The sequence below is a fragment of the Lonchura striata genome, chromosome 4, assembly GCF_050655825.1.
Source record: "Lonchura striata isolate lonStrDom1 chromosome 4, ASM5065582v1, whole genome shotgun sequence".
NCBI classification, from domain to species: Eukaryota; Metazoa; Chordata; class Aves; order Passeriformes; family Estrildidae; genus Lonchura; species Lonchura striata.
In genome coordinates this window covers 45,242,149-45,255,260 of record NC_140706.1, presented here as the reverse complement: position 1 = coordinate 45,255,260, position 13,112 = coordinate 45,242,149, and the positions used below count along the sequence as shown (strand labels likewise).

The 13,112-nt window shown below is 45.0% G+C and overlaps 2 protein-coding genes across 18 annotated transcripts in view; both read right to left on the bottom strand.

The window, feature by feature from the left end:
- SLC20A2 (solute carrier family 20 member 2) overlaps positions 1-9,952 on the bottom strand; it is a 56,860-nt gene extending 46,908 nt beyond the window's left edge. For 15 of the 16 annotated variants that reach the window (XR_014955153.1, XM_085578957.1, XM_085578963.1 and 12 more), the window contains exon 1: positions 9,880-9,952. The gene's annotated coding sequence lies outside the window, so the exon portion shown is untranslated. Of the gene's footprint in view, positions 1-7,133; positions 9,491-9,879 lie in introns of those variants that run through there. The other variant, XM_085578954.1, reaches the window with a different exon arrangement.
- SMIM19 (small integral membrane protein 19) lies at positions 6-13,100 on the bottom strand. Of its 2 annotated transcripts, none has more exons than XM_085578971.1 (3): positions 12,902-13,100; positions 12,695-12,819; positions 6-746 (listed from the first exon to the last, which is right to left on the bottom strand). In XM_085578971.1, the coding sequence occupies exons 1-3, from the start codon at positions 13,063-13,065 to the stop codon at positions 709-711; spliced, it is 327 nt and encodes a 108-aa protein (XP_085435097.1). In that variant the 5' UTR covers positions 13,066-13,100; the 3' UTR covers positions 6-708. The 2 variants fall into 2 exon arrangements, with proteins under 2 accessions (XP_085435097.1, XP_021388316.1); XM_021532641.4 differs by lacking the exon at positions 6-746 and adding an exon at positions 10,597-11,492.
- Positions 13,101-13,112: the final 12 nt, after the last annotated feature.

The window sequence follows — 13,112 nt, the reverse complement described above, 5'->3', positions numbered from 1 at the left end:
TGTATCTCAAGAAGCAAAACAGGAAACATCACAGGGATGAAGCAATGAAAGATGAATAATAATATGCCTCTGTGTCTTTAATAAAATCCCAACTTTCATTCAAGTTCCTTTTAGGAAATCAGAGTTCCTTTCACGAGTGCAAAGCTTACAAATGCAAACATCGTGTGCCAAAAACGAGGTAACCAATGCAATCTCCCAATCTGCATCTCTGATCTTGACACGATGAGCAGGAGAAATCCTGTACCAGCTAGCTTTACATACTATGGAAAATATGACCGGGTGCCAAGCTTGCAGAACTAGTCTGCGGCAGCCAGCTCAACTAAAAGAAACTGCTGACCCATCTGTTGACTTACCCGCTACTGAAAACAATGCCACTTATCTTTACTCAGGACTCATTTGTCCAAGTAGAGCTCTAGCCCACAAGTTAGACAAAAAACAAAGATGTAAGTAAGCCTCTCCTCTACTTTCCCATTGCTCCCTAACCTACACAACTTCCACAGCACACAGTTTGTGGTTTTGTACACTTATCAGGTGCAAGAGAAGACAAAGCTTTCTCTGCATTACAGCAGCTTAACTACAAGGCAACAAAGGCCTAAAGTATTTTCAACCCATCATAAAATTTGGCACTGGGGTGGAGGGCACTCACCTATCTGTTTCTGCCATCCAAAACTTGGGGTCAAGCAGGCCCAAAGCCAAAAGCAGCACTGTTTAGAGTCTAACAACAAAACAGCAAAGGGATGGCTCATCTGCAAAACAAGAGACACAACCACCTTGTGTCCAAAGACGCAGCTTAAACCATCTGCTTGCCTGGATGCTGAATGAGGGGGTACAGGAGAATTCTTTCTGCAGCCTCCCCAGCCATGAAGCCATCAGAGCAGATAAGCAGGCACCAAAACCATTCTGCCAGCCAGCTCTCAGTGAAACAGAAGCATGAAAGCAATTTTATCTCTCCCTTTTAGGGTTAAGGCCACCTTTAAATAAACATAAGCATCAAAACCGCTTTGTACCAGAAGAAGAGCAGACCCTAATCTTATCAGCTACCATCTAAACTTCTCAGAATTCCACATCTCATCTAAAATCCTCCCTTATTCTGCTAAAGCACTTGACAGCAGCATGCTCCATACAAATGAATCAGAAAGACAGCATAGTCCTTCCCCAATTGCTCCCTGTGAAACGGGACACATTTCAGCTTTCTTACAGCAGAAACAAGGGACAGCTGTAGGGACAGAGTACCACCAGAGCACAAAGTTTTGGCTTTGCTTCTTGCACATCACAGTTGAGAAGATAACTGAGCCTTAGACAGTCAAAGCAAGAAGCCCTGAGAGTGCTCTGGGTATTGCAGAAAAAAAGAGCTTTTACATAACTGGACAGAAATGTATTTGCTGTGCTGAGATTACATGGCAAAGAAAAATACATATTCCTCCAATTCTGAACTCTTGATTAAGTCCTTACCTTCAAAAGTGTTTAGAAGGAAAACAGTCCCGAAAGCTTGTGCCTCAATAATCATGCCTGTTACTGAGACATGCTACTGCCTACTCAGGAAAGGTAACTATCACAGATTTCAAGAACTTAAAAGCTTTCAAAAGAACTAAAGCTGAGGAAACCACAAATGTCTAGCTGTCAGAACATCCAGAAATATTTTATAATATATATACCATCCAATTATTTTACACCACAGTGATTCTTAATCTTTTATCATGATGATCACTGTATACAAGAAACAGAAACCATAATTTTAATGGTCCATAGTTATTATAACTCCATATTCCCTCTGAGCAGCAGAAATTAACTGAGAACAAGTAATTCAATCTATTATTGACATCTTCACTTGTTAATCTGTTGTCTACAATCAGCTTACACAGCATACAGACTACAAGACATCCAGGCTGCTCACTGTTGCATGCAGAAAGAAAACTGCAGGAAAAGGTTAATAGTTGTCAAAAACATCTAATGCTGGCTGCCACCTGAAATAACCTAGGAATTTTCAGTTTTCTTTTGAAGAGACAATTTACTGGCAGGCTGGTACTTCTAACTTTGATCTTCCTTCCTTCTAACACCAGCAGAAGTTCAGTAACAGAAGTTCTGAAGCTTTGTAGCTCAGTAACAAAACACAGAAACCACCCAGTATGTTAACTCAATTACAGTATTTTGGCAAGGAAGCCTTCCCCTTGTACCTTGGGGAAAATCTTAAAAAGATTAAACAGTGCATGTTTTAAAAGTACACATGCCTCAATTACTTGGTGTAACTCTTCATTTGCCTCACTGCTTTGAGAGAAAAAATATTCTTCAGTAACTTGCTTGAAAGACTGAAAGTGTTCCTTATTTCCCAAAGAAACAATGGTTATACAACCACACAGATTGTTCCATGCATGGAAATGTAAATTATAAGGCAAATTTCAACTTCATCTCAGGCAAAAGCTAGGAGATTTCAGAGGTGTTCAATTCCTACAGCAGAACTGCAAAGTAAGCAACCAAGACAGGAACAACAGGTATGGTTCTCAAATATCAGGGAGACAACATGTTTTGATAAAATATACCCAAGAACTAACTATGAGGCAGGGAGAAGCCACTCAGGCGCTGTGCTGTTGGGAGAATCAGGGATGCTAACAGCACTGCTGTGTAATGAAGAAAAAGAAGGAAAATTGTGAAGGTACTGCAATGCCACCAAAACCAAGAAAGCTGCAGGAAAGTCTTATCTTCACTAGTTCAGCTGCTCACAGAGCAGCTGTGGATAGCTGTGGTAGCTCAAAGGGCTACCTTTGGATCGATGGAGCAATGCTTCATGAGCCCATCACATCTTCCATTTCTATGTGGGCTGCTGCTCACATGTGGCAATTATCAGGATTCATTAAAGGCACTTGGACTCCAGCTGTCCTGGAAAAGCAGACATACACTGCAGCATAGGTGGCCTCAGAAAACCCTAAAAAAAATATGCTTTTCAAACCCTTTCAACAAGATCCTGCCCAGGCAGGGTAAGCTAAACACTGGCACGACAGGTCAAACTGCTGGTCCATTTGTTTGAGAATCCTACCTCCTGTGATAAGGACCAGATGCTTCAGAAGGTAAAGCAGCTCAGGTAGTGAACAGTGATGTAATTCCCCCAAAAGGGAAATTCCTTCCTGACCTCATCAATTAGCATGAAGGTTTATGTGCTTAATTTATTTAATCCTATTTACAGCAACTCTGGACATTGTAATTATATATATAAATGTCCAAGTCTGCTTGGAATCCGAATAAACTTTTGCTCTCGGTAATATTGTGTGGTGTATTTGTGCCTAATGTCATTTAAATATTCCTTTGTTCTTGCACTATGGGAACTAGCATTACCATTAACCACCTCTGTTCCCCTTCCAAGACTCCAGCCTGCCTTGCACCATAAATTTCCATGCCACACTATGCCCTGTGACAGGACACAATCTGAGGATCTTCAAGGAAACTACTGAGCAACTTCTATCAGATATCTAGCAACATTTAAGCTACAATTCTGGGATCTGCAGGAAAGTTGGCAGTTGCACCAAGATTTCAGCAGGCCCTACCTTCTTCTAGATCTTGCAAGATCACTTTCATGTTTTCCACTCCAGGGCTGCCACCCTTATAAGCAAGATGTTTTGTTCTGTTGGACACTTTGAACCCCCCCTCAAGATTCTGATAAATTTACTTAGAACAGAGGGCTGTATAGGAACTTTTCTGACCAAAGAACTGCCCTCTCATCTCCATACCTGAATAAAGAACAACAGGCCCCAATCATGCAAAACCAATCCCATTTTGCTCTTGGCTGACGTTCTTGTGGGGCTGCAGGTTCCCCTGTGCAATAACTTTAGCCTATGTTGCTACTTTTGTTCTTTAATGGCTCATGGCACATTCATCATGATTATTGTGTCAAGTACTTATTAAAGTTCCAGTGCTCTCTGCTGTTTCTGCTCATACAATGCTCATCAAGGTATAAAGCCACACCTTCATTCAACAAAAGCTTGGTGGGGAAAAAAAAAAAAAATATATATATATATATGCAAGCAGCAGACAAGAAAGGGAGACTCTAAAAGTACACTTGGCTTTCTGGATCCTCTTGTATCCCCGAAACACAGACCTGCTTTCAGTCATTATTTGGGCTGCATTTTCTTCTCCAACCCTTTGAAGCTAAAGCTTTGGACTCCAGGCCATAGGTTCTCAGTCCAAGTCTTCAGGAAAGAAAGAGAGAAAGGCTGGTATCTCATGGGAAGATGGCCTCCCAAGGAGATGACAGAGTTTTTACAGCATCTGTGAGAAATACCACACAGTCATCAGTGTTTTACCACAAATGTTGTGATTACGGGCTTGGAACTGGTGAGTTATGGTAAGAGAATACTTCTTTGCCTCAACCAAAATGAAAATTATACCATTTCATCTCTCTTTGGAACAACCTTCAGGCAACCAAGAGGGTGAGAGGAAAAATCCTGTTCCAGCTTACGGATCAGAAACAAATGAAATTCTTTAATGATCAAAAAATAGCATTAACAGAACTGGCAAAAGGCCCCACTTCGTCAACAGCTACCTCATTAAATAATCCAAACACATGCAACTTTTTTCTCTATTTGAGTATCAGAGGCTAATTAGTCAAAAAAGTAACAGGTCTCATAATAGCAGTAAAATTGTCTTTTCACATATTTCTCAAGGACCTCTCTGTGTTGTTTAACAGTTATAGTGGTCTTAGAAACTCTGTTTCAGAGCAAGGATTTCGACGCTTTCTTTCCAAAAGGCCATAAACGCTTTCCTGTTCCTCTGGCTCACATGTGTAAAGACAATATACTGAGCTGGGTACTTGTACAATGCTCTTAGGCAATGCTGAAAGAGTGGTCCAAGCCACAAGGCTCCAAGCACTGCCATTCCAGCACTGCCAGGACCTCTGACCAGCCAGCGAGTGGTTTGCCTTCGGCATTCCAGAATGCGCTGAGGTTGAAAGGGAAGACAATAATGATACAGAACAATTCTCCCATCAGTGGTGGCAAAAGTAATCTCAGAGGCAGAGTGCAATGCTTTCACCACTTCAGGGTCATTACTGACTAAGAAGTCAAAAAGAAGTGATATTTTCTGGTTGTCCCACACAGAAGATGAATTTGGGTAAGAAGACTTTTTTAACAGACTCAACTAAGGTATTTTTGGTTGCTAGAATTCTCAATCTGTTGTGATAAAATTAGCTTTAAATAAATGTACAATACAAGCAGTACATACTTTGCCTAAGAAAAAACCTGCTGGCCACTTACAGATCATGTGAACCCATTTATTTAGCTGAGCTAAAAACAACAATTATTCCAAGCCTTATCTGACTGTAGATTTAGATCTGTTTAACAACAGCACTGCCACATATCAAAATACATGACAACCCACAGCTCTTTACTAAATCAAGGAAAAGTTCCTGCAAACAATGATTGCTGCCTTTTAACAACAGTCTTGAAGAAAAGAGGTAAGAGTGAAAAACCTGCACCTTTGCCTCTATCCTTCAGACCTTTTCCTGAAAAGAAAATGCAACTTTTCCTCTTCTGTCTGTCCACCCTTCCATCCATATTACAGCAGAAAGAAATGGGCTGCCTTCAACTATCACTCCCTGATGTCCACCAACCAAAGCTATGAAAGATGATAATCTTATTTTCCCCCTGCAAGGTTTTCATCAACCAGCACAAGTTCTGCTCTGTTCTTTCAACCAGTGTCACAGAACCTGGCTCTGTACTGCTTATCACCATGATCCAAGCAACAGCAAAATAGTTGCTCAAACATCCCTAGTGCTCAGTGCTGGGTAAAGTTCACAGCAGCTGTTTGAGTCCCAGAAAGACATCTGAGAGAAGCACCATAAATAACGACATCACATGGAGTCTCCCATTGCACAACCCACATACATCTTCCCTGCTCAGGCATTCACGCCTCGCACCCTTCGCTGTCAGTCAAGAGCACATTACAAACCATGTTTCCAAGATGATCCAGAGGATATTTTGGAAAGTAATACAGCCCTCCTGTTGGCTGAGTCTTTTCAAAATACCTGTTCTACTCCATTACGAAAATTACAAATGCTCCTATTATCTTATCAAAACCATGGTCTTTCTCAGGAGCAAACTGTAGATCCATATGCACATTTTATACACCATGGATGTCCAAAACCTATTCCAGCAAGTCTGACAGCCTGGCAGAAACTGAAGGGCACTACTCCTTCACAGACTCGGGATCTAAGTTCTTCATCAGATATGCAAATACCAAGTATTTTCTCGGACTACAGATTCAGTAAACCCCAAATTTCAACAGCTCCTTTTCAAGATCAATATTCATTTTACTGTTAGATTAAAATAAAACCAAATTCTCTTAGAACACCTAATTCCTAGGCATCTGCAAGGAGAGAATCACTTTTTGAAGCAGTGTCTAGGTATAATTGAGAAAGAAGATATACAGTTATTTTGTAAAAATGAGATTTTTTTTTCCTGGAGTTTTGCCACAAATTGCCTTTGAGGGCTTGGTTCAGAAATTCCAAAGTTAGTTTATTGTTTTTCATATTGAGAACTAATTCCTTTTAGCAATTCTGTTAATCTTGGAGTTTGAAATTATTTTTATTAAAGTAACGCCCAGAGTTTAGATATTCCATAAAAAGATCAGGAATTATTTTTATTAAAGTAACACCCAAAGCTTAGACATTCCTTTCAAAAATAAGGCAATGCACCTTCATTCTTAAAAAGGTTCTTAGTCTTTTCACTGCAAACACAGATTTCACAAAGACAGCTGAGCATTGCAAAGTTTTATCAGCCATTTTTTATCAGAGACTTGAGAAAAAAAGTAATTTTCTGCCTAAAAAAATCATGAGCCTTTTGCTCCTAACAGTACGTGTGTCTTTTTTTTTTTTCCTCTCTTCTTGCCTTCTGTTACAGAAGAAGTAGCACTGATTTCCACTCCCTGATGTCAGACTTCTCTTGAGACACCTGTGCTGGCTCTGGGCTGCTCTGCCAGCAGTCAGTACCTCTGGTCATCCTCCGTATCTCTCCCTCAGCCAGCAGGGAGTCCCCTCGACCCAGGCAATGCCAACTTCTGGTGAAACTTGTTAGACTACAAAAAAATGGATTGCAGCCCTTAACTCTTATGCCACAACAGATGCAGGGCTGAAAAGTGAAGGATCTTACCTCCATTCTCAAGGGCCTGAGGCACTGAAACCTTTTGCTCTTCAGTAGCAGCTCTCTCTCAAGGACAAGACCGGGTGCTGCTTTTTGTTTGAGTGACTACGTTAATAAACAACACTCAGGTTCCTTACCATGACTAAAACACAGTTCAAGTGTTTGGAGGGGAAAGGGAACGCCTTTTGATGACTACTTCTGATCTGGAGCATAAGCAACCATGACTGAAGACTCCACTTTGTCAGCAAACCTCCTCCAATTGCTGTTGCTCTTTAGGCATAACAGGCCAAAGACATCACAGATTTAATAACACATTTTCTAATGTGCTGCTTCCCTGTTGAAGAAGGCACACAATGACAAATTTCAATTTCTTTAATGCAGAAATTAGGGCTGGGACAAAATCTTTCCAATTCCTCTGAAAGGGATGTGGAGTTGCAACATCCCCACCTTTCTCCCTGCAGCGTGTATAATTTCAGCTTGCTCAATAGCATCGGCACTCCTGAGTTCAGGAGGACTTTAAAAGGAGCGATTAAAGCTCACGGAAGTAAGCTAACATGAATAAACTGCCCAGGCAACAGGGAAACATTCCAGAGCCCTGTGCTGTCACCAGGCTTTTGTCCAATGCTGCTTAATCATATATGCAAAACATAATTTACAGAAAGATCCATCATTGGTTAGAATAATCTCAATTAATAATTTTGCATTGCACTGAAGAAGCTTTCCTGCCAACTGTTCTCAGACAAAAGCACTGGGATCTTCTCCTCATTCTCAGAGCTTCTACCTGCATCATCAGTACTAGTGGCACAGCAAAGGCTTCCTCTCTGCATCTTCTCAATGTGTCAGGCAGTTTGGAAGGGAAGTTTGAGAGCAAGTCGAGGACCACTCAAGCATCACTCTGCTGCAACTCCTACACCCTGTGGCTGCCTATAAGTCATCATGGCAGCTACTGCAGGATACGTTCTCATCTGGGCTCAGATTGCACGTATCAGTTCACACTATCCGGGCATGTAACACTGGGCCAAAACTCAAAATGCTTGTGGCACAGGGGAGGATATTTTCACTACAAGGCCCTCAGAGTTTATGACATCTTCTTTAAACACAGATGTACTCATAGCTTAAATATTTAAGACCCTCTTGAGCCTTGTAACAGAATTTATACAGCTCTATCAAAAAACCTTTGATCTTCTGCATAGTGCTGAGTAAAAAACCTTGCCAGCCACATTTTGGGTTACAAGGAGAGAGATTACTTTTCCAGCACTTAACAGAAGATTATAGTCTTCACATAAGATTATAGAGACATGGTTGTAATGCCATCTGAAGACTGCATTTACAAAGATCTGACATTTGGCAGCTCACATGAAGACAACAGAGTAGTCAGATCCTCAAAAACTTTGGAGTTATAACTGAGAGCAACTTGTTAATGACTTTCTGCAATATCTTACAGATGTAAAGTTTTAATGCTTAGAAAGCCTTCCCTCACATGTTTCATGTGATCAGACACCACTAAATCTACACATCATAATAGCTTTTTAAACAGTATTGGGTAAGCTAGAAACAGTTCCCTCTGTACAGCATTCTCAAAAATAAATGTAACTGAAGATAACTTTGGCCCAATTTTTGTTAGGTCATAAACTTTCCCCATCCAACACATCCAAAGTTCTGCATTAATTAAGTTCCACGAGAGTTTAAGAAACTGCTCCTGTGCATACCTATATGCCTGACTACCAAAAATGGATGCAAAAAAAAAAAAAAAACCAACAAAAAACTGTTGTCTCTCTGAGTTTGTTTTCAGAACCATGAATTAAGAGGTAAAAATCAGTGCAGATATTTGAGCTAAAATTTCAAAAGCTGACTACACTTTCTGTCCCAACACATACTTGTACTGTACAGCTGAAAACATAAATCCCCCTCCAGAACAGGGTATCGTTTCACTGGGACAGAACTCCCGTGGCTGCACTTGCCCGGAAAACAAACCACGACCTATCCTTCGCTCATGGGTCAGGCAACATACTTCGAACAACCTAGCACATGCAAAAGCCACGGGCCCTAGTAAACTTTTTCCTTTTGATACTTCTCCTTACAAGCTTTTTGTTTTGGACAAGTAAGTTTGAGATGCTCCTGCCACCGCCCCAGGTCCATGAATACAAACGAAGCTGCACGCTGCTCCAGATCTGTAAGCCCTTCACGGTGCTTTTAGCTGAGCTGAGAGGCAAACCGTGCAATTGTTATCTGCAGCCCGAAAGACGCTGTGCTGGGTAAGCGGCACGGCGCGGGCTCATCTCTGCCACACTGCTCCGCTGAAGCGAGCGGAGCCGCACCGGGCGGCTGCGGCGGGCAGCGGCGCCGGCGGAGATGCGCCACTGGAAAGGCTCCGCTCCCTGCCCGGCCGGCCGGGTGGGCAGGGCCGGTGGGAAGGAAGGAGGGCTCAGCTGTCCGGACAGCCACGAGCCCCCGTGCCGGGACATCGCTGCGGCGCCCGCGGCGCGAACCCGGGCACGGGACTGGCGGGGAGCGCTCCCGCGGGGACGGAGCGGAGCGCTCCCGCGGAGGACGTCCGTTCCGGCCCAGCGGCGGCACGAAGCACTCCCGCGGGAACGGAGCCGGACCCAGACACCCCTTCCCGCCCCTGGCCGTGCTTTCTCCTCGGGCGCCCCTTCCCGCCTCGCCACGGCCCCCGGCGAGGCGCCCCATCCCTCCCCTCGGCGCGGACGGGGCGCGGGGGCGGCGGCGGCTCGGGCGGCGCGGCCCCACTCACCGCCCGGCGGGCGCCTCCGGCCTCCGAGCGGCGGCGGCGGCGGCAGCAGCAGCAGTGGGAGCCGGCGCGTCCCGGAGACGGAAGCGCGGGAGGAAGTGAGGTCGCGCCAAGGGGAAACGGCGCCGTTTCCGGGAGGTGGAGGGGGATGCGCTCCGGGGGTTTCCCCCGCGCCCAGCCGGGCGTGGATCTCTGTGCCTCGTAAGCCCCGCCGAGTGACGGGGACGCGCTGCGGAGCGGGGCCATCACACGGGCAGAGTAACGCGGGAAGGACGCGGCGCCGGCGGCCCCGGGGCTCCGCGCCCTCCCCGCTCCCCGTGGCCGCCAGCCCTCGGCGTGACCCCGCTGTTTTCCGCGGTTCCTTACAGGGAAGAAGCTGTCACAGGGGGCCACCCTTCACCCAAAGGAGCCTTTCCATGGCGCAAAACCACGGAGCCTTCTGCCACTGTCAGTTCGGGCCAGGTCACGTTTTACAGACCCTATAGACACTGAAGTACAGCTCATTTCAATATAGTACAATTTGGTGCTCAAAGCCAAGTTTCTTAATATCCAAATATAACCGCAGTGGTGCTCACCACTACTTCAGGACTTAATAGATTTCAGCGCAGAATAGGTGAAAACCTCTGGACATAAACTCCTAGCACTGTGCTGGTTGTTCATCCCTTGGCCAATTCAAGTTGTGTAGCCTTAGGAATTACAGCACGATACATCTTCAAATAATTTTCATGATTAGATGCTTTTATTAAAAAGTAATTTCTGCAGAATCCTTTTGAGATTTACCTAGAAAGAAAAAGTAAATACAGTGTGAAGTCTCTTCTGGACAAGCTATGACCTGCTTATACTGATTTTTACAGACAGACCCATTCTTTACAGCAATTTGACTAAATGAAACTAACCACCTTTGTTACTAACATTAGAGTAGTGGCTTGAAGTGTCTTCTAGACCTGTAGTTCACTGTGTACTTCTCAAAGTGTCTCCAGGAAAGGTTCACAGTATTGCATACACAACTCCCAAATAAACAGAGAGAAGCACTTTTCCGCACTACCACCAGTGACACTGGGCTCTCAAAGCTTCTTCTTCTTCACCAGGCAGTATGGCCACAGTGCCTTCATTCACACTTACTGACTGTATTCAGCAAATTCAACAACTCATCATCAAGGAACACAAGACTTTCCAGGCAGGTAAGTACTGCCTCGCTTTCTCTAGGGTGCTGTTGCCAGACAAGGTAGCTGATTTCCAAGGTGCTAGCAGAGAGAAATAATTTCAGACATTGTTAAGACTGCAGTTCCCTACCCTCAGGTTCCTCTGAGCACGTTTATCCCTGTGCTGAGTACCTCCATGTTGAACGTTCCAGTGGGCACCCACTTCACCTCATGAGGGCTCAGAGAAAAGCTACTAAAAACAAACTTCTAGGGACAGTCCCCTCCCTTTCCCCCTTGCCTTCAGCTAGGTGTCAATTAAAAAAGCATTGAAAACAGCTCCACACTGACTGTTAAAATTGGCACTGGATATATGTCCTGCGTTCCTACAGAACTGTGGGCTTCATTCCACTGAGAGCTGTACGCTTTCAGCCTGTTTTGGTGGCTGCTGCTGCTGCTGCTGTTCATACTTCCTTGCTGAAAAAAAGAAACACCAATCAACACTGATTGCACAATTTATTTTATATTATTATTACTATTATTATATTATTTATTACATACATCTATATATATGTACACATATATGTTTTTATATATATATTCATGTAACTATGACAACAATCAAGAAACAGACGTAGCATCAGAGAACCTAATTTCAGCCACACAAGGGGAAGTTTCAGTCACCATGTAGAACTTCACCTTTCACCTATGGCTTTATAAGTGCTGAACAGTATAGTCATAGCAAAATGTCAGTGAATCAATGGCAGAGATTATGATTCCATTCAGGTCCTTTTATTAAAATAAAAATAAATAAAATTAAAGGCTATGGCTTCAGAAGTTCTATTACCGATGACCTGATCGGCTCAATAGTCACAAGGCTGATGTCCGCATTTCTCATCTCCTCCACAATGCACAAGCCACAAGCTAACAATTACATTGACTTCAAAATTAATCTGGTTAGCAAAGCAAAGGGAGATCAAAGAGTTGCGTGCAGTGGTACAAACAATGTACCACCGCATGCAAATGCCAGGAGGAATTCCACTGTAGGAAGACCATCCAATTTTCTTCCTACAGAATGCAATGGCCTGGTGTAAGAATCTTTACATCAAGTCTTTGCATTTAAAAGGTGGTTTCAGATCACTAAGGTTGTTGTTTGGGGTTTTTTTTGCCGTATTTCCTCCAGGCATGCAAGTAGGGCAGATGTGAGGCAAAGCTGTGTTTCTCTGAATTGGACTGCTGGAATATTATGTGATATTCCATATTATGATATTATGCCCCCTGGGCATGGGGCTCTTTTCTGCCTCCATCCTCACCCTCAGCATTGGTATCGGAGCAGCAACACTTGTTGGTTCAGTAAAATTCTAATTTATTTTCAATTTCTGTGGTTGCCTTACTCATGATTACACACTCCTCTCAACTTTTACAAATCCACGTTTCCACAACATCCAGACCTTCCTGGTCCTTTCAGAGTGCAACATGGGATTGGTTTTGACACTTGCTTTAGGATAATTGCACAGGCGCTCCCTCGCTCCGTGCTTCCTCCCGCAACATCCCGCGGCCGCTGCAGAGCCGCTGCTCCCCACGGGGCCGGGGCGTTCCGCTGCACAAGGCTCCAGCCGCCCCTTGAGGCGGCCCCAGCAGCCGCAGGCCCGCGGATCCCCGTTCTCCCTCCCACTTACCGATGGAGTACATCTCCAGCTGCTGCCGCAGGCGGATCTTCTTCACGCTGTCGTAGAAGTTGGGCTCGGGCGGGGTCTCGGCGGCCGGGGGCAGGGTGAAGATGCGCAGGATCCTCCTCTTGTTCCTGCCAGACGAGGGGCACGCCGGTGAGCGCTGCCGCCCGCGGGAGCCCCCGCCCCGCCCCGCCCCGCCCCGCCCCCGCTCACCGCCGCGCGTAGACGAGGAGGGCGAGGCTGGCCAGCACCACCAGCAGGTACACGTTGGTGGCCTCGTTCCACGCCTCGTGCACCGAGTAGTCGATGGCGCCGCCGTCGCCCAGCGCCGCCGAGGCGCCGCCGCCCGCCCCGGCAGCGCCGGCCGCCGCCGCCATGGGGAGCGCGGCCGCAGGGGCGGCCCCGCCGCCGCGGGAAGTGACGT